Raw genomic sequence first — 26,117 nt, 5'->3', positions numbered from 1 at the left:
GACAACACCGCCAGCCGCAGGTTGGTATGAAACGCCGGCCAATCACGCGCATCAGCTTCCCCTACATCAAGGGAACAAGTGAAGCTCTGGCACGTGTGGTAGTGAAGGGGGGTATTCAAATGGCCCGCAGGCCGATTTCAACCATTGGACGCTTTATGCTACGACCAAAAGATTGGCCCCCTAAAGAGAAAGCGCAAGGTGTGGTGTACGAGATTCCCTGCGCGGAGTGCCCGTCCTGGTGCATCGGCGAAACAAAGAACGATCATGAGCGGATTCGTCAACACAAGGTTGATATGTGCGATTTCGATCAAGCGCGCAGCGCGGTTGCTGAGCATTGTAAAAAAAATGACCACCGGGTTGACTTTCTTAACATGCGCATCCAGGACATCGAAAATAACCCCCGCCGGAGTCTCTTCTTTGAATCTTTGAACCAAGATTCAAAGAGAGAGAGAAGTGTTGGAAAGAAAGGAAGCCTGGTTAATAAGTTCCAGGCTTCCTTGCTTTCCAACACTTGTCTCTCTCTTTGAATCTTGGCACGTTCAGACCACGCTAACAAACATTATTATGTCTCTTGGCACATCGCCATCTGTGCATGTGAACGGGCTTCTTCATCACGTGTCATCAAAAACACGGTCATAGAGGAAACAGAAGAGATCGTGCGCATTTGCCACCGCCAAAGAGGAAAAAGAAGATTGCGGCTCCTTTCCTCCATAGTTGCCCCTGAAGAAGAAGCCGAGCAGTCTTCTAAACTTTGTGCCCCTAATTTAGGGATTGGTTGGTCGTCTTATTTTAATGATCACCTATAGATTACAGGAACAAAAGGAACCATCTGATTTTTTTTTAAAGTCTTTATAGTGTTAGGGTTTCATGAAATGAATGTCAAATCACAATTAGTAACGTAGAAGCATAATACACCACATGCAGCGTTTACGTAGCGCTACGTTTAGCGTAATATACAATGAATATCGGACTTCAAAACGTTCATAAAATAAACACTCAGTGCAGCTAAAATTTCCTGCACATTCCACAGGTTCTCAACTTTACCCGTAGAATTAAGACACAATTCTTTTTTTCTTTTACTTTTCTATTTCAGATGGGGTTTGACGGCGTTCATTTCTGCCTGCTAGCGAGTTTGGCGTTACCGTGGCTGTCAGAATCCCAGGAAAGCCCCACAGGATGCACGCCGAACTCTCTGTCGTGGGGAGGTCGCGAGATGGTCGACCTTTCATACGAGTTCACCAACGAGACCATCTACTGGGCAGACGACGGAGCGTTTTATCTCAACTCGACCATTTTCTCTGAAGCCGAGAATTCCTGGTAAGTAGACACGAAGTGTCTAACTTTACTCCGAACATATTTTTCTAATGCGAAAACATTAACTGTTCTCTGGAGCGGCGCCGGCGTTGTCCGTGACTGCGAAAAACGGGCAACTAATGCGACGCCCATCGACCCTCTCCCCCTCTTGGGTCACGTGTCAGGCGTTGCCGGAAGCCCGGAGGGAGGGGAGTGGGGGGGGGGGGGTGCAGGGGGAGCTGGGGATTCCCGCCCCTTACGCGTTCTACGCTCTGGTGCAGCGTGGTGCAGTGCTTGTAGAAATGCGCTGAGTGTAGGATGATTTCACATTCCTAAACGTAAACAGTATTAAAGGGGTAGTGCAACGATTTTAGCGTTGAAAAAATTGGCAATTTGTATTTTTTTTTTTTCATTTTTCATTGTTGATCCAAACACAAATGACCAAAAGCGCGTCACCTTGCCCCGAAAATCTGTTATTCCGGTGTGTAATCGCAAAGAAGAAAATAAAATATTTGTCAATCTTCAGCAGCTTGTGTTGGTTAACGGAACTGATGTGTGACGTAGTCTAGGGGATACGCGGAAGTGAACAAAACCTGTCCCCCTCCCCGCGGCGAACCGTCATCTGTGTCGATCGCTCCCCGCGACCTTCGACGATGTTAATCCTTTAAAAGTCGATAATCGCAGAGGAAGCGGCTGGGGTCTCTGAAGAGAGAACCCAAGGGGAAACCACGTCATCCCCCAGAGTACGTAACTCGAGAGGCGACGTGGAGAGTTGAGGGGAACTTTGACCTTCCGATTTGTTTCATTTTTCTACATTAAAACTAGCGCTCGCAAGAAAACACGGTTTCCTGTTCTCCGTTCCACGTGTGACACAGAATAATTTCCGCCGTTAATTGGCCAAGGTCTGAAAATCGTTGCACCACCTCTTTAAATGTTTTCCTGTATTATTATTATTTTTTTTTTAATAGGGGGATTGTGTTTGACGAGTTCTGTCTTCACCGTGTATATATCAGCCTCGGCGGACATTAGTTTAAAGGGCGATTCATTGCTAGCGTTAAGTCCGATCGAAAAATTGGGGTTATGGGTATATTTATACAGCGTGTAGTTGGTCAGCCATTAAAGTTGCGACGAGTCACACGCTGTAGATGAGCAATTTAGCCAGTGCAGTACAACCGCTAGCCTGGGGTCTATGGCTATGGCTATGGCTATGGCTATGACAACTGCTGCGTCGGCTCCAGCAAAACAGGATAAAAACCGGTTTCGTTGGAGCCGACACAGTTGTTGCCATGGCAACCCTAGAACTTGATCGGACTCAACGCAAGTGTGTGTTAAGGAATAATCGTCGCGGTAAGGTGACTAATTAACTAAAATCTATTGATTAACTTTTTTTTTAATTATTGGTTTTAGGGATTGTGTTGCGATTGTAGTGTTGACAACAATTACTGTTTAAGGGGCAAACCAAAAATAAAATAAAAAATTACGAAAAGGTCATGTTTTTTGTTCATTTCTTAGATATTCTTCCACCAATTTTCGCACGCCGAATTTTTAAAAAAAAAATCTGCTAAAAAAAAATTTACAATTGCCTTGCCCACCAGGGCACTTGGAAGAGTGACGACGTCGTTTCAATCATGTCGTCACTATCTCGACAGGTGTCCTTGGTGGGTGAGCCGACGACACTATAGTGACGAGGTGACCTATAATTTACTACTTTACTTTTCCAAGCGTCATTCTGGGCAGGGATTGATGCGCTCTTTCTGCGTGCAGTGGACTGTTTTCAGTAAGCTTCTGCGCATGCGCACATCCTCTACCCTGGCCTTGCTTCCCGGTGTCTCTATTTTCGCACGGCACCATCCCGCACGACAACCATTATCAGCGCCTATTTTTCCGCATTTTTCACACAGGGGGCACGGAAAAGGTGCAACCACCAGGATGCACCTTTTCCCTTTACACGATTCTTTTTCTGGGTATCAATGCGCCTCGCAAGTGGGCTCATTTTCGTCTTCGGCGCATGAGAAAGGAAGTAGCGGTGACGTCAGAACGCCGAGCCCTGATTGGCTGATCGCGACCCCCTATCTCAGCGTCGTCTGCTCCTTTGCAACGTCGTCTGCTCGCCACGTCGTCTGCTCGCAACGTCGTCTGCGTCTGTCTTACCTTTCCTGCGACTTTCGGAAGTGCAGGTCTTTACAAGCGAGCTCGACTTCGCCTTTCAGAGAGGGCAGACGAAATAACTCGAGCGGTACATTGTTTTTGTCTAACTAGCAGACGCGCATCAAAAAGGGAAGTCAAAGGACTCACTGCCGAGGTGTCCCGAGGCGCCGACTTTTGTTTGCTAAGAACCGAGAGTGGAGCGGGTTAGTGTCCGCAAGTTCCCTCCCAAATACTTTTTCCCTCCTTTCGTGTGTGGCGAGACTCCTCACTCTTTAACGGCGTCGGCGGGTTGGCGCAGTTAACGTCGTCTGCTTTACGTCTGCTAGTCAAAGCGATGGCTGCTTCACCTTTCCTGCGTCTGTCGGAGATTCACCGCTTTTCCACCGGCGAGAGTCACCGTTGCCTCGGGAAACAAGGAGATAACAAGAGGAAGAAATTGACCTCTTAATCTAAAATTGACGTCAGCGATCAAAGTATAAAATACGGGAATGGTTCACAAGGATCGCGCGGGCATATTCCATTCAGCACGCCAGCCGGTCGTGGGCAGACGGTCGCCGAGTCGTGGAGTGCCTGTTAGGCCTAATCCGAGCTGGCTTGGTCGCGTTCGGTGGAATCGTGGCCGTTGGAGCTTTTCCCGGGTGTTTGTGGATCCAGCGTTCTTGTTCGTCGTGGTCTGTTTCAAGTACTTATTACTCTTTTCTTGCTGCTTGAAGTCGGGACGCGTAAGAAGCGCACGTAGAAAAATAAACGTCCGTGGGTCGTCGTGACCGCGACGCTGTCGGCCATGCTGATTTGATTGTGAGAAGTGCGTAAGACAGCTTCGGAGCTGTCGTAGGATTTCGTTGTAACCTGCGCAAGACTTACGAAAATTTCGTTTCGTGAATACGAATTTGTTCTTAACTTATGTCTTACGCACATTTTGGCGTAAGATCGTTTCGTGAATCTGGCCTCTGCACTTCCGAAAGTCGCAGGAACAGTAAGACAGATGCAGACGACGTTCGAGCAGACGACGTTGCAAAGGAGCAGACGATGCTCAGATAGGGGGTCGCGATCAGCCAATCAGGGCTCGGCGTTCTGACGTCACCGCTGCCCCCTGCGCAAGAAGCAGACGAACTTGCCCTCCGCATAGCATGGGGCGTAAAAAGCAATGAAAACCGATACCACGGCACGATGTCAATGTGCTTTGTCAAGTGGAGCCCTGTTTTGCCGCCATGCATTTGTAGTTCGTGGACAAACCGCCACGCGGCGCTCGTTACTCGAAAAAAGGTCTATCGTTAAATCAGGAAAAAATTAATTTGCAAATTGATCGATTAATATTTTAAAATCCATCATTTTTATCACCAATTATTCAAATCTGCCTGGCTTCTAATGGTAATTACCGTCAATACTGCGAGTCCAAAATGTCCCCTACAACCAATAATTAGAAAAAAGGTAATTAACGAATATTAGTTCATTAGTCAACTTACCATGACGATAATTATCCCCTCATCTAAACTATAGTTTGATTAAGGTAGGCTTATCTGAAAAAGTACGTACGACGGTCGAAGGCATTCACTGTCCAAGCTAAACAAAACAAATTAATCGTTAGTTGTTTACACAGTAGGAGTTTGGTCTGCCGGAGTATGGCGACATTGTTACCTACTATAGATAAGACATTTAGCCAGTGCAGTACGACTGCTAGCCTGGGGTCTTACTCTCTATAGGCCGTATTACTGAAAGATGACAAGAAAGAAGTAGGAAAAGGCTGCCACGTGCTTTCCTCCTTGCTGGGTTGCGGCAAACGGGAGAAAGACCTCAGATGGTGATCATGAAACTATATTTCATCGATCACCGTCACTTTCGCAGGCTAGTGGCAAAAGGAAAAGGTCAGTTTCTGCCCCAACCCAGTGCGGTCGCAGACTCTGACCTACTCCAGGAGGTGCTGCGGTATTCAGGAATGCGCTGCCCACCGAGAAAACCGTCTACAGTACATTCCCAAAATCGCCTTCCGGGTCTCTAAACTCGTCAAACACAAAGTTAAAGTCAAAGTTCGCAGAGCGTGCCGATTAGATTCTCGCTACGATGACATCACGCGGCACGAGATGTCAATCATCCAAACCCTCTCGGTGCTCAAATTCCAGCGAGATTGTGAAACACAAAGTCGTAGCGAGCTTCATCGGAGTGCGCGCGAGCAACAACGTGAGGCAAGTCTATTGACGGTTGCACTGATGACGTCCCTTCCACGTGTCCCTACATCCCCTACGCCACGTTATGCCCGAGTCCCACTAGAGCGACAAACAGATACAACAGACACCGACAAGCGTCAAACCCATGCATCATACACACGAAGGTATCTCTGTCGGGCTTACAACCACTCCTGCTCACTTTACGAGCACCGAGATCGCAAGCCAACAGAAGGAACCATTGCGTGCATGCTGCACGTGTTTGAGCTATATGGTTTGAGGCTTGTCGGTGTCTTTTGTTTGTGTTTGTCCATCTAGTGGGACTCTGGCATTAAAGTCAATGCTGCCTAGATTGTTCCTACGCGGGTTGTGAGTACTCTGAACTTTCTCGTGGCAAGATTGTCGTTTGTAAAACTTATTCGTGACGACAAAGTGAGGTTTTGCAACTTTGGGAAGGAGTAATTTGCGGTCAAAATGTTCGCTTTGTAATCGAGGTGAAGATTGGACTTTGTGATACTGTGGTGCCGTGCGCGGTGTACGCGTCTTTAGAGCTCATCTTCTGAGGGTAACCTAAAAAGTAAACCGAAAATTGCAACACCAAAAATAATATTTTTGTGTACACCAAAGTTGAACCGGACCAAAATAATTCTTTTTTCGTTCGTGGGCAGAACTGATAAATTATGTTTCCGGTGTTTCATTCATGTGGCAAGTCAAAAAACGAGAAAATAGGTAGCGGACAGTTCTGTGACGTTCCAGTATCAGATTTTCACAAAATTGTCGTCTTCATAATTCATAAAGTTCGTCTCGAAATCTCAAACGAAATGAGTACAGTAATTATAAATTCTCCGGTAATTCTGGTCTTGTGCATTTCTTTAGCAAATGCCCTGATTCGTCCCAACCTTTTCTTGGGGACCGGAAATGGTTCATCAAAGAAATTTTATTGTTAGAACATGGCCAATTCGTACGTCAGCAAAAGTGACCAATTAATGAGCCTACTTGATGGCAAAACGGTAGTTTGGCTAGTTGGCTTTTAATCTTGGACTGGACGCCAAAAAAAAAAAAAAAAAGAAACACGAAGACAGAGAGAGTTATGGACAACACGCCCAGTGTTGTCTATACCTCTCTTTGTCCTTTTCTTTGGCGTTCAGTCCGAGATTTGTTTGGTGTTTCTTGTCTTCAATTTTGTAGAGTTGTGAGCAATTTACTTTAAACGCCTTGATTTCATTGTACAACTGATCGGATAAGAAAGCGATACAAAGACCGATGAATATTTTAGAGTCTGCACTAGTTGCTATACTTTGGCGCATCTGATCTGCTTTTGAAATGACTCAGCAGATTTAATAATCTGTCCGAAATTAAAGTCTCGCACCGGGAAGGAATGTGGTGATTCAATCAACAGTTACATCTACAGAAAACAACGAAACAGCTTCGATCTCTGGTAGCAGAAACAGCAAGGAACAAAATGTTTTCTCCTCAGAAACACAAACATCAAGGCGCACAGCTCTTCTGAGCATTGCTTCCTCTCCACCCTGCACGTGCGTTCTCGTTTTCTTTTCTTTTTTTTTTTTCTTTTTTTAACGAACGGCGGATGGCCGACGCGCCTCGCGAATTACCGGCGCTTTGTCCAGACTCTCAGGCCATAGCCTCCTCTATACACCAACTCATGTTTGGATGGATGGATGGATGGATGGATGAATACGGCTGAGCCCTTTGGATCGGGCGGTAGCTTACGCCACCTAGCCATTTTGTTTTACCATTTAAGCTTAGAATACCGGAGCGCTTAGCCATTTTGTTTTACCATTTAAGCGTAAACAAACCGGAGCGCTCCTAGCGGACGCCACCGGCGCCGCGCATGCGCGTAGGATGGTGGGCAAGAAGCCCGCCGTCGCCCATAAACAAACCATCGAATTGCGTTGCTGTCGGCGTCGGTGGGAGTCCCCGTGCTCTTCTTCGCGTTGGAATTGTTGATTGTACGTCCTCCTAACAATGTCTGACTACTTGAGCAGCTTCAGCAAAACTAACGAAACAAAACTTTGCGTGAATAATGTGACGTGCGGCGATTCATTTCACGTGGACGCCGCAGAATGGGCGCTAAAGCCTGACTCCCACGATGAGATACTGCACGCTATTTTCAGTCGCGACGTCGCTCGGACTGCAAAAGCGTGGACCGTAGCTGAGATGGTGGACGTGGATATCGAAAACCCGAAGTAGAATCGGGCATTACAAGTCGGTGATGGCCACTGGTAACAATGATCAACATCTTCTTGTATCTGTTTACACTTAGCCTACTTACCCCAACCAACTTTCAAAGGTGTTTTGTGGCCTGCACTTAGTTCTTATCGCAATTACCGGGTCAACGTTTGGTTTACGGGCCGCTGTCGTTTGAACGAGCAGACGACAAAAAGCAGCTAAGTTTGAAAGAGCAGACGACAGTTCGAACGCATGCGCAGTGGAGTACGGGCAAGAAGCACCGCGTCCCGCGTCAACAAACCATTCAAATGTCACATTGTCGGCGTCTGTGTGAGTCTGCATACTCTTTTTCGCTTTGGAATTGTCGATTCTACGTCCTCATTGCAATGTCTTACCACTTTAAGCGCCTGAGCGAAATTATCAAGGCTCGTTACGCCGCTAAACTTTCCGTAAATAATTTGACGTGCGGCGACATTCGCATGAACGCCGCAGAATGGACACCAAAACCATGGTGAGATTCTTCTAGCTATTTTCGGTCGCGACGTCGCTCGTGCTGCAAAAGTGTAGAAGGTAGCGGCGATGATCGACGTCGATACTGAAAATCGGAAGCGGGAACAGAGCCAGCTTAACAAGTCGGTGATGGCCACCGGTACCAATGATCAACATCTTGTATCTACTGTTTACACGGAGCCTACTTAAGTCTTTTGAGGCCTGCAATTACTTCTTATTGCAATCACTGAGTCAAAGTTTGGTCCACGGGCCGCTTTTGTTTGAACGAGCAGACGAAAAAAAGCAGACAAGTTTGAAAGAGCAGACGAAAGTTCGAACGATCAGCCGGCCGTATGAATTTGAAGACGCACTAAACCAATGGGTGGTCCAGACAACTTGGAGGTTTACTCTCGTTCATGTTGGAACAAAGCAAATGCATCTGGCGACCACAAAGTATTGCCCGCACAAGCAATCGTAGTTCGACAGCGTCTGGTTTGCCCTATTCACGGCTACTATCCACGTTCTCGGACGAACGGAGGGGCAAAAACACATGAAAACTGATCTTCAAACCTTTCCAGACTCTGTTGGTACAGCCCCCGTCGCAGCATTTTGACGAGAAGGCAGGTGTTTTGTCTCGTTTCTTCCAAAGGAACGCAGGAATGCATGTCTGGCACGGCGACTTCTGCCCACCACCCCAGACCGGAAGTGCGTCCGGCGCGCCACCACCGCGGCGTGACGTAGGAGAGTTGAGTTCGTGTATACTCACAGTGTCAGGCAGTTCGACGACGCAGCCACTGAATGCCCAGTAGCAGATTTGGAGCGCAAGGATTTGGTAGCACAGAGCATCAAAGAGTTATTGCTCAGAAACCTGGACGTTAGCGCACAGCTTTTGCGGCGGCGAGGACCCGAAACACTTTTGCTCGCTCTAAAGAAATGTGGTTCGGCGCCTCGCCGCAGCGGGGCGCCAGTCACGTGGCTCTGCTCTCATCCGATTCCGTGGTCTGCTGTTCCACATTTTCCACTTCGGTGGCCGCTTCTTGTGGCGAACTGCCACGCTTTTTCAGTATATAGACCTTTCCAATAAAGAGTGTGGCCGGTTCCATGTTGAGTGTTCGTTCGTATGGCGCGTGCTTTGCTCGCTTTCGGAAGCTACGAACACGCGCGTGCTGGGCTGTGAAGATCGCACCTGGACTGTGATTTTGTAAACATTGGAAAGGTCTATAGGAGGCTATGCTCAGGCGCGTTCGCAGCGCGACGACGCTCGTTGCGTGTGCTCAGCTTCAATTTAAGACAGACCGCGGCCAATATAGGTTTGTCATAGAAAAACCACATGTTTTCGTTGAGTTCGACGGCTCATCGCGACTGGACCGCTCCGTGCTTGGTATCAACGTGCAGTATGCTGAAACGGGAAGGTTTGTGTCCAGCCATTTACCATGAGAAACCTCTTTGAAAGGCACACGCGGCCACATCCGAGGACAGAGGGGATAGATGCACTCTCTTACTTCAATCTCAACGTATAGCCAGGTATGCAGCGTCAAGACAGACAACGACGCCAACATGGTGAATGCTGGGTGTGTCTCCTCGGTGAAATGAACGAGGAATGTTTTGACTCCTGAAAAGACGTAGACTCCAGTGGCCCTGAAGTTGAGTCCCACGCTCTACAATCACTATTAGAGAATCCTTAGAGCGCACTCTCTGATGATTCCGGCTTGCTAGAAAGGATGAGGTGCGCCGCTCACACGCTGCAGCTGGCAGTTAGTGACGCCTTGAAATGCTCGGGCTACAGGCACATCGTTGAAGAAAGCCGTGCGCTTGTTAAGTACGTGTCCGATATGTTATGTCTCTGACCAGAAAGCTAGAGTTGAAGAAACCAGTGCTTGGTTGTCCAACGCGGTGGATGTGGAGTGGTTAAGGATGTAATAGAGAAGTTTGAACTGCCTCTCTTCCCTATTTTATACAATCTCTATGGTCCATAGCATTCACTCTTACAAAAACATACCCTCTCCTTTCTCTAAATCACAAACCGCTTGGCTCAAACTGGAAAGTCAAACGAGTGGCTTTTGTCGTGACCCAATGACCTGTTGCCCAGAATCAACCTTGACGACACAAGCGGTAAGACCCGCTTTGACAACGGTCCAAGATTTGAAAGATAATTATTGTGGAATTTTCCCGGGACCATTCCCCTGCGCTGCACGTAAGCAAAAAAAAAGAAAGAAATAAAAACATATATATATATATATATTTAACTTTTGTTTTGCCGGGGGGGGGGGGGGGGGGGTGACGGGGGGAGTGCATTGGCACCTAAAAACTGACAAAATATTACCGCTGGGTGTTTATCGGAGTTTTCCGGATTTACGCCAAAACACGGAACCTATACTTATGGGATACACACGTCCAGGCACACTCTAAGAAAAAATGGAGGAAAAAAGTTGCAACGGCGCGTCTTCCTCCCTTCTACCGACGCGCCCCCAAGCGGACACGAGAAAAGGGGAGGAACGAAACGTTTTTCTCCTTCTCCAGGCAGTCGGGAGAAAGCTTTCGCCATCCCGACTCATCGTCTTTCGGTTTCGTTTTTCGAGCAGGTCGCGCACGTTGTTTAATAAATAGCTGTTGAGGTGATTGAGATTCAGCGGCAGCGAAGGCCGCCTGTAATTCCGTCTTCTAGTCTAAACGTGCAGAACATTTCGGTTGCATTGACGTTTTTATCACTAATTTTATCTAACGAGCAAACGAAGCCGCTAGAAACAGCGAAGTTCCCGAGCAGTGCCAGCAGCGCCACGTACACTGGGCGATGGCCGTCTCCGGCGTCTCCGGATTGCGGGACTCGCGCGGCACGGAACTACAGCACTGCAGTCACTACAGTAGCGAAACCACGCGGAACTGTGTCGACGTTTTCGACGTTATGGAAACCGCAGGAAATGCGTCCAAGACAGGCAGGTTTTGCTGCCGGCTGCCTGGGTGCCTTCCCCCTGAGTTCGGTTCTGTTTTCCGATGCCGAGTGCAACCGGCGTTCAACGTGGTTTTGTGTTTGTGCGTGTCAGCAACAGAGCTGCAACATCGTGATGGCAGTGTTGTGGGTTGTGAACAGAAGACTGGAATTATCGCCGATGTGACCGTGTGTTCGCGTATCAGTGGTGTAACAAGAAAATGAGATCGTAAAGTGTTGGGCATTGATGCCGCTGGTCGGGCCGTGATCGGAGGGGGCGGGGTGTCGCAGGTTGACATTCCGCTTTACATTAAAAAGTTTAATACCACTTCAGGGATTACGTGCAATCGATCAACGTGCGGATAGTCATGTTGGAACACTGGTCTGAACAGTAGAAGCTCCTATCGTACAGTGGCCAATCTGACTGTCGGAATTGTCTCGTCCCCGAGAGCGATTGCGCTCTGGGGCAGGGACTGAACCGTACGAAATCGTGACGGAAAGTACGTATATTTACAGTATGGAATTTCGGCATTAAAAAACAATAGTAGGTAAAATCGAGAAAAAAAAAGCTACCCTTTATTTTGCTGTTTAAATATACTACGGTTCCTGGAGAAACTGCCCTCCGTGGCGCGCTGGGATGAGCGCTAGAAGTATTCGGGCTCGCCACGGCGTAGCTCCGTACACTTAACACCTGCCGCGAGTCGCGGCTTTGACTGCATTCAAGTTGATCGAAAAGCGATTTCTTAGCCCGTGAAGCATCACTTCCAGCTGAGTGAATATCCGCTCTACAGAGATTAATTCAAGACGGCAATTGCAGCTTTGCGCGAACAGAACATATAGAAAAACCAATAGAAATACAGGCTACGACGTGCCGTGTGGGGAAACAAACTCGTGGCTTCGAACCGCATTGGAGCGCCTTGATTTATTAACTTTCAAATAATTACGGCATGATCGAGCGTTTACTTTTTAATAAGAGATTCATCCACTGAGCCATTCAAAATACTCTCAGAGGTATGACATTGCTGGGAATAAATCAACATGCTGGGTATATTTTTTATTGCTTAGGGAGTCACCGAAAAGTTCCGTATGTTCAAAACGACCAGTATAAAACACGGAAACGCAGAGCAAGGGTGTAGTGTTCGGGTTAGTGTGGTGTTCCATTGGGCGCGTTAAGTTAACGCGCTCGAGCGCGCTCCAGCGGTCAGAGTGCACTCGAGCTAAACTAAACGACATCGTCTCACTTCCGGTGCACGGTGGCGGAGCGCGCTCCGCGAGCTCCGTCGTCGGAGATGGTGCGCGGGAGCGCGAACAGGTCGGTTTCCGGTGAGATGACGGCGTTTCCGCTCTCGCGGCCAGTCTCGCGGTTACTCGCGGTGATTTTGCACGGTGGTGCGGTGGTCGTGGTTTCACGGTTCACCGGTTTCACACGGTGGTGCGGTGGTCTCGCACGAGACGGAAGAATCATCAAAACCCTCGCGTTTTGGGCTCCGGACACTCCGGACCGGGCCGCCGGGCCACTCTGGACCAGAGGCGTCGGGTGTGCGCATTCCGTGGCGAGCGAGTTCGCTCCCGAACGCTCCGATGATGCCACCGCGCTCGCCTCGCCGTGGCCTCGCCAAACTTCGCCGACCGCGACCGCACCAACCGAACCCCGCTGCCGAAAGGCTCCGGCCTAGCCAGGAACGGCACCTAGGTAGGCCGGTCGTGGGTAGGAGCTGCTCGTTCTGCGCTACGATGCAGTGCTCGGAGCTCTCGGCGTCGTTCGTACTTGCGCCGAAGTCTTTAGGGACTCCGTCGGACGCGCAAGTCGCGCAAGTCGCGCCTGCTTGGATGCGTGGATACTTCGACGGCGATCGCTTGGCAGCTCGTGTAGTCGTTCCGTCATCGTGGAAAATAAAACAAAAAAACATGGTGCTGGTGTAGAAAGGTATGCATACATCCTTCAAATGCTTGTCGAAGTTCTTTATGTCATGCTTTAAGGCTTTTGGTAATTCAGAAGGCGTTCGGCGTACCTTTAATCGCCGCACCAACAGCGTGCAGCATAAATACAAGCTCTCGATGTTGCCGCCGTCTCCGCGCACTTATTTCATCAAAGTCGTCGTCGACCAAACACTTTTTCGATGTTTCGACGGGACGGGAGCCATGTTCAAGCGCGCGCCGGAAAGCCGGAACCGGAAACGTTAAAAAAGCAGGCGTCAGATGGCGCCTCGGTACCAAAGTGCGCCGTTAAGCTACGCTCCGAACCCGCGCGCTCGAGCGCAGATGTCCGGAGTCTGGAGCTCGCTAACTTAACGCGCCCATTGTATTCATATTCGTGTGCGCCGTGTATGTGCTTAGTGTATGTTCACCTGAGATCAGTGGTTCACCAGATGCTTTAAGCGTAATGTGTGTATAGTAGAGGATCGCCAAGCGCTGTAGTGACCTCTGAAAAGCAAATTATTTTTTGTAAAACATGAATTGGGCGGTACCTAGCGCCATCTAGCCTAGCTGCTTGCAATTACTCTGCTTGACCCCGCCATCTGGTGGCTAGCGATTTAACCTTCTTTCACGCTACGCGATAAACAGCGGCTTCGAGCTTGTTCTTTCGAGAGCGGCTTTTGGTTTCGCGGATTGTGTTTGCCCTTCTCCGTGTTGTGCGGTTGACGAAGGAATTGTGACTCGAGGAACACCAAAGGTAAGACACAAAGTGCGCGAAGTAACTGGGTATCGGTTGTCTCCGTTTAACATCGCTGTGCTGTCGACGAGAAGACTGAGTAACTGCTTTCGAAACGCAAGTTTCTGTACGTTTGGGGGGAATCTGGCTTCGGAAATAAACACAGTTTGCGGAAAGCTCGTGTTACGCTTTCATTTGCTGCTGCTCTCGTCCCGTACAAGAGACGTAGCGTCCTTGTCAAGCCTTATTGGGCTCGATTTGCTCGATTCGGGGACGCCATATTGAGATGCAAGCGACGGTGGAACTTTGCTCCCCTGCTTCAGGGACGAAAGTTTCTCCCTTTCTAAAGGAACATAGGTTACAAGACCGTTCCTCCCCTAAGGGAGGACTATCCATACCATTTTTTCTAAGAGTGCAGCCCCTTACCGACCCCAAACCAACGGGCTTGTCGAGCGTGCCAATTGCACCATCGCTGATATATTGTACGCATTTGTAAATGCTTCACACCACGATTGGGATGTGTAAGCACCATACGCATTGCTTGCTTTGTGGGCGCCCTGGTGGCTCCCAGCCCAGTTGACCGACGGCGGGGCACAGGTGGCGCTTGCTTATGACCGAGTTCTCGGGATATCCGTTTCGACGAGAGAATACACTGGCGCCACCGATAAGGGCCCTGAAACTGCCATTCCCTGAGGCGAAGGTTTTGTTCGAATTTGTGAGGTAAAATGTAGGTACTCTCTATAAGAAAGAGTCGTTTATAAAATTGTCAAACGCTCTTTCTCAAGCAAATAGAAAAAATGACGCGCGAAAAACAAAAATACACAGGACTTGCAAGTGTTAAACGGCTACCCAACAGATGGCGCAAGTGTATTCTTTCGTCCAGAGCCATGGTTAGCTTTTGTCGTAAGAGTTCATACTAGGTTGTAAGGCAGTCGGTCATAAGCTGTCTCAAGTGTGTGAACGAGCCATTAATCGTACGTACGCACGAGGAGGAAAAAATACTACGCATGGTCATCTTGATGCATGTGGTGATACGACTGTTTCGTCGTTCCGTGCTTTGCAGGTTCGTGGCTGACGTCATCCGTGCTCCGACCCACGGCGGAACCCACCTCGACGCCCCGATCCACTTCCACAAAGGAGGCTGGGCCGTGTCGGAGATCCCGCTGCAAAGACTGCTCTTCCGTCCCATCGCTCTCGTGGACGTCAGGGACAAGACCGCGCTCAATTCCACGTACTCGCTCTCGGTAGAAGACATCCGGAGTTGGGAGGAGCAACATGGCCGGCTGCCCGAAGGATGCCTACTCTTTGCGCGTACCGGATGGTCAAAAGTAAGCAAGCGGGTTCTTATCATAGGCTGTTCTGTCGATACCACCTGAAAACAAAGACTGCCCCCCCCCCCCCCCCCCCCCAAGCGTCATCTCTATACTTCGTTTCAGCAGACGTAGCCGACGTCTGCTAACCGCGTCAAAACCGCAAATCACTAGGCCTTCCCTTTACAAGGTGCCCCCCCCCCCCCCCCCCCACACACACACACAAACACTCAAAAATTAGAATGTGTTGTTTTGTTTTGTTTTTTTTGAAAAACGAACTACGCATTGCCGAACGCTCATTTCCCGCCCAAAGGTAGCTATAGAGGTTCGAACCAGGTGCCAAGGTTTCAGCAGGAACCGATATTTTAATCAGAAGTTACGCGATGTTCTGAGAATTTCAATAAGAAAGTGGTGGCCCATTTTCGCCCGTTTTCAGTTTCTGGCGCCGTTGATGTTTTATGCGTTCTAGAGCTCCGTCGGCCACCATTTTCCTGTTGAACCATTTCAGAAAATTACTTATAATTTTTGAATAAGATATTGGTTTTGCCTGAAACTTTTGCATCTGGTTCGAATCTCTCCTTTGTGCGAAAAATAAGCGTTCGACAATGCTTAATTTGTTTCCACAATAAAAAAAAATGTAACTTTTTTTCGGGGACGCCTTGTGCATGATTGTTTTAGCGGCGATGAAACACGTACAGAAACACGACAAAAACCATGATGGTCAAAAAATAGAGAGTGTGCAGGCGAGCTTGTGAACGTGGATCATGATGTAGAACACCCAAGACTGTGGTAAAAGAGGGGAACTTGGTGGAAAAAAAGGACAGAGGAAGAAGACAGTCCCAAACTCAGCCACCGCGTTTATTTCCTCAAAGCCTTATATAGCCACAACCTATTCACCGAGAACCGACGTCACAACACTAGCCTTTGTTATACATTCCAACCCACAGTGATCTTCACTTGAACCGTAAACAGTGACTTCAATGGCAAGCTGGGAACTAGGGTTTCTTGAACAAAGCATCCCACCGACCCACATTCTTTCAAAGGGTCCGGTAAAGCGGTGCGCGGTAACGGTTTGCTAGAAGTCCCCATTGTGTTTTATTGGGAATGAAAAAGAAATCATGCACTGACCATTATAGTAACAGAGAAGCGCGCCGTTTATCACTAGAAATCATCGTCTGCTTTTGGGGCAAGCACGGGTGGCTGCTGAGCTGACGAAGAAAGCTTACATTACAGATCCCTTCCAACTGCTCGACCGGGATCACATGGCTTATGGATGGGCCGCGTTCACAATACGAGCTGCAAAAAGGTTGCAAAATCGTGTGTCGTCTGCGAGCGCCTCCGCCTTTCCGTCTGCTTTTCTCCTCGCCTCACGACAACGCAGCACATGATTGCAAACGCTCCCCATGGTTTGAAATAGACCCTCTCTTCTAAGCTGTCGCCGGGCCGCTGCCGCCATCTGTTGGCTGTTGCACCAGTCAGAGGGTTCACAGAAAGCAGGCGGAGGTTGAACAAATCAGTTATTAGGGAGGTTTAGCAGGTCGTTTCCACACGAACGCTTCGTCCTCGAACGCATCGGCGACGCCACTGCGCATGCGAGCGCGAGTCGTTTAGGGCGTCGGGAGGCTCTTCTCGTTCGTTTCTCCCAATCCGGCCGCTGGAGTCGTCACCACAACGCAGCCAGCACAGTTCACGACTGGGGTAAAAAAAAGATGGCGGTCGGTTTGGCGACTGACTCTGCCGACCAAGCCGAGCGTTAGGCTTAAGACAACGGGAAGCGATTCTCCGTTTTGTTACTCTGCTTCATTTCAGAGGTTAAACCAAATAATTTCGATGACTGCTCACAATGGTAAGCGATCGTGAATGTTGTAAACTGCGCATGCTAGTAAATTTTTGCGATCTGCGGGCAGTGTAGCTGCCGTGGCGACCGCGAGCAGACGAAATGATTTGGTTCGAGGGCACACAACGTGAACGATCGCTCAACTTCAAGATGACCGGAGACACACCATTACCCTTACGGTCGTTCAGATACTTTTTACTCGATCTAGCTTCGGAGTTTTCGAAATTCTGACCGGCAAATGTTATGTCAGCCGTCTTGTTTACATCAGTCGTACGCCGGGAACACGCGCCGCCACGGATTTCTACGTTGCAGAATGATTCACATGTTTACTAGAAGATGGCGCCACGGGTCAAACACCATCATCATCATTGTTTACACGGTTGCTCCAATTTTACGATTCGCTAAAATATGTCAAATTTCACGTACGGTTTCACGGAACGGACCAGCTGCAGCATTCGTGATTTCGGAACCGCGGACTCGAAAAACAACTTGCTAAAACTCCCTATTGTTTGCTTACGTTTGACTCGGATAAGTTCGTTCTTTGAAATTTTGATGTGATGCTTTCCACTACCTTAAGACACCTCTGTGGTACATCGTAGCCCGATACGTTACCAAGCCGATTTATGTGCGATATTCTCTCTCTTAAAATGAAGTACCTCTGGACTTGATGCGCTTAGCCCGCCCCATAAACTACCGTGGCAAATGCGTCTTTTACAATGTGGGGCACGGTACATGGCACTCACAGATGTCCTCTGAAAAGCTAATCTGCACTCGCTCATTTGCAGCTGTGGCCCAACCGCACGGCGTATATGGGAATCGACTCGAACGGCACCCGCCACTTTCCGTCCTTCTCAAACGACTTGGCCAAGTTTCTGGTGAAAGAGAGAGATGTCTACGGCGTGGGCCTGGACGCTGCCTCGGTGGACTTCTACGGCCAGACGCAGACCCACCGCATTCTCGGCGCCAAGAACATCTACAACCTCGAGAACCTCGCGGACCTTCAGCGCCTTCCGGAAAAGGGAGCGCACGCAATAGTGCTTCCCATGAAGATAGGGGGCGCCAGCGGCGCCCCCGTACGCGTCGTCGCCATCTTGCCGTAAACTTTTTTTTTTCATGGCGCACCAGATAATATATATAACTTGATAAAAGACTGCAAGAATGACCTCTGAGGTTTACATGATCGAACTAACGCAGAACTGAATAAGTACAGGGTCTAAATATCTAAACCACCTACATCCAACCCACCAAATACCAACTGTACAGGCTTTATTTTTCTACCGCCTAAATAAATTACGCGTCATCAAATTCCTATATTCCTTTCAGATGTGGCACTAGGGGTCCGAACCAGATACCAAGGTTTCAGAGCTAACCGTCATCTTATTAAAAAGTTCTAAATGATTTTCTAAAACTTTCAATGAAAAATGGCGGTCCACGGCGCTCTCGAATACATTTAACTGAATGGCGCCAATTGAGTTACCAAGAACGAACCACATTTTCACATTAAAATTTCGGAAAAAATCACATAGCTTTTGATTAGGGTTACATTTCGTTGAGAAACGAATGACAAGACTTAAAACATGTATGGACCTAAAAATAAAGTGTGCTCTGTAGAGTGGAGGAAATGCGTACACAACTGAATCTTCCGTTTCTTTCTAACGAGCCCAGCAATATCACGTGTAAAATTCCCGGTTACCACTCACCGAATCCTGCAATTGCACATTTCATAAATACCGCATGTCTCTACGAAATCCGGTGGCACTTACAGAATCTAGCGAAGCTTTGTTAACCTGCGTTTGGGGCGTCATGTTGTACTTTCTGCGGATGATGCTGCGAATGTTTAACGGGGAAGCGCCCAAACAAATATTGATAACTCGGTTATTTAGGCGCTAAAAGCTAGTAGAACATTTTCTGGTCACACGAAAATGTAGAGAATGGAAATTTGGGCCCAGTTGGTGTTTCATAATATTCAAAAAACGCAACGAGACACAGACAAGGAATCTAAAAAGACACTCAGCGCTCCACGCTGTGTCTCTGTCTATCCTCCTTGTCCGTTTCTCGTTGCGATTTTAAAATATTATGGAAATGCGAGCTCTTTGCTAGTTTCTTCGTAACTGCGTCAAATCTTCGCAGAATCTGACTGCCAAAGCATTAAGTTGTGGAAGCAGGTCGGAGAAGTAAATTTCGGCGTTGCCAATATTTTCATAACAATGCTGCTGCCACTCAAACAGTTGCGCGCGTGTTAGCATATTACATGGGGTGTTATCTATTTCATGCATTGCTGCTTTAGTACCCGAAATAAAAACCTACCCAAAAAACGTGTTCGGGGTCTCAATATATTCTATAACAACCCCTTGGGCATTAAGGAACGGTTGATCAAACTTATACGGAAATCCCTATTTTAGTCGATTCTCGGATTAACATATGTAAACATCTCGCATGTAACATCTTTAGTAAGATCAACATTTGAATTCGCATTCATGTTTTAAAATTTCTTATAAAAAATAAAAAATACACTCTGTGAATAGTAAGCACGATCAGAAGAAAAATTAATTCGTATAGTTGGTCTCACTTTTTCCTAACTAGTATTAATATTTGTGTTTTTTATGGCTCTTGTACTAGGGCGTCTTGAGTGTGACCATGTATATTTTGTTTCTTACTTATAGTATTCTTGCACCAATAAAAAAAACATTGTGTTTTGTTTTTTACCTTAAAAAAGATCATTAGTATCATTATTTAAGGCTGGGCATTTGGTCGATTAACCTACCGATTAATAAAAAAATGCTTTAATCGCGATTAACTTTTTAACCGTTAATCAGTTAACATTTTACTAAAAAAAAGTAAAAGAAAATAAAGGCTTTCATTGCGCAGACGTGGACGAGTACACCAGTCTGAAGGTAAAATATCGGAGATATGTAGACCTAATGAAGACTGTACGGGCGAGATTTGTAACTCGAAACAATGGAAGAAGGTTGTACATGTCCTAGCCACTTGAACGCCGTGCGAGTGTCCATTCAACGCAGCAGAGACTATTGCGAGCAATCGAGGCAGTTCGCTATTCCCGGAAAATATCAACGAATCCCTCTGCTTTTGCGGCTGAAGTAAGAATTTGTGAGTGCATGTGGCTGTCTTCACTGTTATCGACTACACCTCAAGATTGATTTAAAGTCTTAAATTGAACATTGCGCCGTTGATCACATACCGGAAACGACTTAATTTTCTCGGGCTCTATATTTCGCTATTTAGGTCAAAGCTGAAGTTTTGGAACGATTCGCGGGTTCTAAATTTCGCGACGCGGTGGGGTCTCGAAATAAATTCCAATGTATTTACATTTTACCCGAATCTTTCGCCGGACCTATTTTTCGTGAATTGTAGGCCATTTGACAACGCGAAAATTAAGTCATTTACAATATTCAGCAAAAGCAAGAAAACAAAACAAAAATGTAGCTTTGACTTTTAAAAAAATATTAGGCATGGGATTGAACGAAACCGATTAATCGATTAATTAATCGATTAAAGGGTGGACATTAATCGGAATAATATTTTTAAAATACGCGCAGCCCTATCATTATTATATTACTAATACAGGATAAGATCAGATAAGACACCCTCAAACAATCGCACCTCTGAAAACGGGAGCCTAGAGTCCATCGTGGCCACCCTCATATAAAGGCCCCCTAAGCTAAACGCGACACCTACTGATGAACGATTCGAACTCCGAGAAAGCTAACGTTGCGCTTGCTCACCCTGTATGTAAAAAATGACCCCAATAAAAAAAACAAAAACAAATGCTCGGTCTAAAAAAACAAAAAAACTCTGCATTAAAATATTAGTTAAAAACGAAATCACGTGCTTTACGCATACGAAAATTTTTTCCTTACTCCTCGGTCTTCCAATCCTTCAGCGAAACGTGATAAGGCGGTGCTCTAGCGCTCCGTGACATATACCGTCATGCCCAAACTCCTACCAACGTGTCTTTACTGGTGATAGGGGGTGTTTGAAAGGCAACAAAAATAAAATAAACAGACCTTTTGCCTACTTAGGCAAGGCGAATTAACATGATGACGCAAGACTTTTCAGAGATCTCACAATATCCTATTCCGCTCGCCAGTGGCACTGCTAAAAACGTGAGAGCGACCGGCCTTTAGTTGTGTCTCTTGGTCTGGCTCTTGAAAGATAGCTTCTACCTTGTATGCCAGACTGTGAAGGTGCAAACTTACACGGAGAGCAATGCCTTCGGTCGTGGGGTTACGAAAGAGGAGTAGAAATAGAGTCCGCTGACAGAAACTGTTAAGACTCGCCGGAGCTGCGGCAATCCAGGGTTTTAAAACCTGAGGCTACTGAGCCCAGATGTATGAGCGGATACTTCATCAAGACAAAGTATATCGTTCAAGTCAATCTCCAGTGTTGACGCCAGAAGTGACTTTAGGTCACCTCTGGCGACCCGAGATTACCTCTGACACTCACTCCAGTATCGTCTAAAACAAGAACTGACATTGTGGACGAATGTGAGATTTATATAAGTGAAAAACTCGTGTCAGTAAGAAAAATAATGTTGTTTTCTTTCTTGCTGACAAGTTTTTTTAGAGAAATGATTGCTACAGGCGCCCAGGGTGTTTTTTTTAGAATATTATGCTTAGGAGGACGTCAGCTCATAGAGAAATTTTAGCTTTCTCAATTATCTTTTGATCCCCGAGTAACTTCATGTTTTTAAATCTCTATCTCAACCGATACCGTCACAATCTCATGGAGTTTGAGCTTTCTGCTATGCATAGTTTGTTTGCGCTGGTCAAACAAAACTGTCCTCTTTTCTCGGGACCACACTGTAGATCGTTCCAATGTTTACGAACAGCCCATCATGCGCATATGTTCGTTGCTATAAAACGCAAGTACCATAGCAACGCCATACGAACGAACGCTGAGAATAGCAACGGTTACAAGTGCTTTATTAGGAGGAGTGTTTTTTATAATATGAAAAATATTAAAAGACAGAATGATACTGAAAATAAAGGAACTAGTCCTGCAGATTAACTTTACCGATCGCGACGGCCGTCACGACACGGGAAGAAAAAAAACAATTAGAGACTTAGGTAAATAAAATTCGCCTTACTAACGTTTTAACTATTCTTTTTAGCCGGCATTTTCAATCGGAAATTTTCAACCCGTCGTTCTCATAGGCCAGATAAGATGTTAAATTTTAGCAGAAAAAAATCTTTGAGTTATGACGTGGAAAATTTCGGTAGTTGCGGCAATACAAAAGCCAGAAAAAGACGGCAAAAAACGCAAACGCCCTAAGAACACCGCCTCTGACCCGCTATACTTAACCTCCGAAGTTTCGCGGAGCATAGTGGAAGCTACGAGATGTACGCAAGCTACGTAGAGCGCAACAAAATAATATGCTCCCTCGTGCGCTACATGTTTTCGCTGTCTACCTCCCAAAAGAGTAAAAAAACGTTAAACTGCTTCACCCTTGCCTAATTGTAAAACATTTTCCTTTTTTTTTTAAACTTGTTTAGGTGGTTTTATTTTTTTTTAATGTACTAACACACAAAAAAGAGTTCCTCTACACTATAGTTACCGACATATCATGGAAAGCCGTTAACAAAAAAAATTTTCAAAAATATAACAGACTGCTGTTTTACCAAAGATGTTTTACTATGTCTTGTATTCAAAATTGGAATATGTCTGTTTCGATTGAGATGAAACGGAATGCAATTTTTATGTGGTACTTCAGTACTCTTCCCCCCCCCCCCCCTCCCCCTTACTCCCACAGATGGCAGCTCCCGAGTCACTGATACGGTTCCGTACTGTCTTTTAGCAAGCTAAAAGTCAGCTGATATAATATACACAGACTATTTATTCACAATATTTGCACCACCTCCGAATGAATGCTGGTCTACGTTGGGACGCCTGGAGTAGACCAATCTTGACTTCGCTTCAAATTCCTTTTTGTCTGATTATGCGGAGAGCAAGTTCGTCTGCTTCTTTTGCAGGGGTTGTGGTGACGTCAGAAAGACGCCGAGCTCTGATTGGCTCTAATAGAAGGATAGCGGATAGACTTTACGCTATCTGTCTTGAGGTCTACCCACTATCCTTCCGACCGGAGTCAATCAGAGCGCGGCGTTTTTACGTAAACACAACACCCCCAAAAGAAGCAGACGAACTTGCACTCCCCATTGTCTGACTTCGGTTGCTACAGCCTTATTGTTATCCTAAAAAGGGCAAACCTAAAGCAGGATATCTGACTTACAGATATTCTGCTTTAGGAAATCTGTAAGTCAGACAGCACTAGCAGCGACGTTACGAAAACGACGAGGTTAACCAATGTAAGTGAACAGGCCTTATTCAAGTGGACTGCCGAGTACAAGATGATGGGAATGTTGCGTCTTTGTTAACCATCTTTCGAAGCGGCACGTGTGATGAGTGGGAGGAAAGCCTCGATGAGTTTGCCCAAAAGCATCCTTAGAAAAAATGTGCGTGGCTTCTACCAAAGAAAAGAGAAACCTATGGACGTGAAGCTGCTTAGGTGTACATTGCTGTGGACAAGGACCTAGCCAGAGTCTCGAAAGCAACGCTGCATCTCATGAGAAATGAACCCTATCAGCTACGGCAAACGGTCCAGACATGTCCATGTGATTAAGTGTCCGAAAATTATTCAGTGGCGTCGATAGGTATGGTCGCGAAACCAAGAAGCACCGCACCGTGCACAGAAAATATTAGTTTACTACACCAACGTAACATTGGTCTACGCCGGTCACACAAAATCCCAGGTTTGGGTGGACACGACCGTCGTCAGCACGAGCCAAGTGATTAAAAGAACCATACCATATATATCAAGGCAAGAAGTCATTCGTTTATACGCGATAGGGCCAAACGTCTAACGTGTATATTTAGCGGGAGTGACTACAACCAATGACACAATACGTAGACGATAAATCATGCAATATTTATTCGGCTTTTTGAGATGACACAGACCAAGACCCGGAGCAATATTCAATCAAACGGACTAGCAGCGTTCACTAGCACCAGTGTCAATAGACCAATCTCACTAGCGTTTGACTCTACCACCGCTGCCGCAGTGCATCAAGTTAGCGTTAGTCTTTTTGCACACGCGACATCCCCGCTGGAGCTCTGCGCGAGTAAAGCACGAGACAGCACGTGCACTGCAGTCTGCCTTCTTTGAACTAAAGTTATGGCGGCGTCACGCATGCGCCGAACGCTTAGTGGGATCGGCAGGACCACAATAGGCCAGCTACCAATGCTATTAGCTCGTGCTTCTAGCCTTCGCTGCGGTACAATATAAGGGGAGGTGCAGTATTGGCGACGTGAGCGACCGAAAGCGTCGCTGTGGTCGGCCCACCACAATTGGCCGAATGCCGACTATGACGTCATCAAAGGATTACTGATAGACGGAAATAAGGTAAATGTAAGAACTTTAATTTTGACGGTGTTGGCAGTGTTGCTTTGAGAGCGCAATGATTTCGAGCTTCCACCATGCCCATTACAAACACCATCGAATTTGTTGCTCACAAGATAATGACGCCACGAAAGGTAACCGAACGAGGGCGCCACCGAAACAGCTTGCTAGAGTTCCTGTAAAGGCTCCCTACGGGAGCCAGAGTTGCGCGTTCATGCATGGCATGTGGATACAGCTCCTCACGTGACTGAATTCGGCAAATAGCAGCGCCGTGCGTTCGAGGCGCGCGGCGCTCAAAAGCCGTACGCCGGGGCGCGTGCAACGTCTACTTGGCTGCACGACACTTGATACGGCTCCTCACGTGATCGGATCTCGGCGAATAGCGGCGAGGGCGGCAGGCGGCACGTGGAATCAAACGCGCAACTCTGGCTCCCGTAGGGGGCCTATGCAGGAACTCTAATCTCGCCGCTAATAGGCACCAACAGCGGCTGAAAAAGCAAAGAGGAAAAAAGAGCAAACGGGTAGAAAAAAGAGATGAAGAGCGTATAGTGATACCATTTCTGTCATGCACTCGCTCTGCCGATTGGCTGAAATTTCATTCCACTTCCATTTCGCTGTGAGGAACTTCTGAGATGGAGTAGAACCCGAAGGCGATTTGACACATTGATCCGACTTCGGAAGTGGTCTTCTTTGAATGTTCTGCGTTTTTTTGCCGTGTTTTTCCCAAGTTCACATGATGCAACATTTACTTGCGATTTCGCAAATGCAAGCTCATTCGTGTAACAAAAACGAAACAAAATAAAACGTGCAGGAACCTGCGTTGTCCGACATCACAAGGAGAATTAGCAAGGAAAATTTCACCATATCAATAAGGCTTCAAGCATGATTTATATAGGGAGATTTCGCTTTCAATTTCGCAGCTGCTGCGTTAAACACCGCAGCTTCCACCATGTTTTTTTACGCATGTTCGACGATGAAATCGCAATATCGTAAATAAAATCACACCTGAGCCATTTGTCTTGTCTTCGCACTTCCGCAGCTGCGAAATTCACCACGCAATGACTCAAAAACTTGCCTTTATTTATTTTTTTTCGTGCTTTTTTAACTTTTAGCTTTGATCTGGCAACAATCAACTCTGAGAGCTGATTCATGGCAGCAGAGCTCAGACATTGATTCAGGCAGCACATCACCGCAACCTACGAAGCTTGGCGAATTAGGAGCAACAACCAACATTTCCATCGCGGACTGAAGTTTGTGCAGTGACGACGTTCAACGAGCTCTCCCCAAGTCTGTCTCCGGTGGCCATACCCCATTATTAAATCAATGCAGTTTCTCTGGTCTCTGTACCAATCGCAAACGCAGCATCGGTTACGCCCTGCGAAAAAAATAACTGAGGTTGTGTGGGTATTTATACAGCGTGTAGTTGGTCAGCCATTTTCAAAGTTGCGACCAGTCACTCGATGTAGATGAGCAATTTAGCCAGTGCAATACAACCGCTAACCCGGATTCTTCAACGTGCAGCAAGCATGCGTTTGTTTATACGCAACAACATGCCTGGTAAAAGCTTCTTTAAAAGTGTAGCGTCATTAGGGGTCGGCAAAGAAGCCATACAAGGTCTAAAGGGAGTACGTACTTGGTCCGCAGGGAAGCCATACAGAGTCTGCACAGGGTCCCTTATGGGGTGTGCAGAGAAGT

At 47.0% G+C, this 26,117-nt stretch overlaps 1 protein-coding gene across 1 annotated transcript in view; it reads left to right on the top strand.

The window, feature by feature from the left end:
* Positions 1-18,115, top strand: part of LOC8027510 (isatin hydrolase) — a 41,915-nt gene extending 23,800 nt beyond the window's left edge. Inside the window, exons 2-4 of the mRNA XM_042286203.1 lie at positions 1,094-1,317; positions 14,925-15,189; positions 17,794-18,115. Coding sequence (XP_042142137.1) covers positions 1,094-1,317; positions 14,925-15,189; positions 17,794-18,108 — 804 coding nt within the window. The 3' untranslated portion in view covers positions 18,109-18,115. The remainder of the gene's footprint in view (positions 1-1,093; positions 1,318-14,924; positions 15,190-17,793) is intronic.
* The last annotated feature ends 8,002 nt before the right edge of the window (positions 18,116-26,117 follow it).

The sequence above is a fragment of the Ixodes scapularis genome, unplaced genomic scaffold (genome assembly GCF_016920785.2).
Source record: "Ixodes scapularis isolate PalLabHiFi unplaced genomic scaffold, ASM1692078v2 PGA_scaffold7__128_contigs__length_106722199, whole genome shotgun sequence".
NCBI lineage: Eukaryota > Metazoa > Arthropoda > Arachnida > Ixodida > Ixodidae > Ixodes > Ixodes scapularis.
Note: the sequence above shows the minus strand (reverse complement) of the source record. Positions and strands in the feature narration are given on the sequence as shown.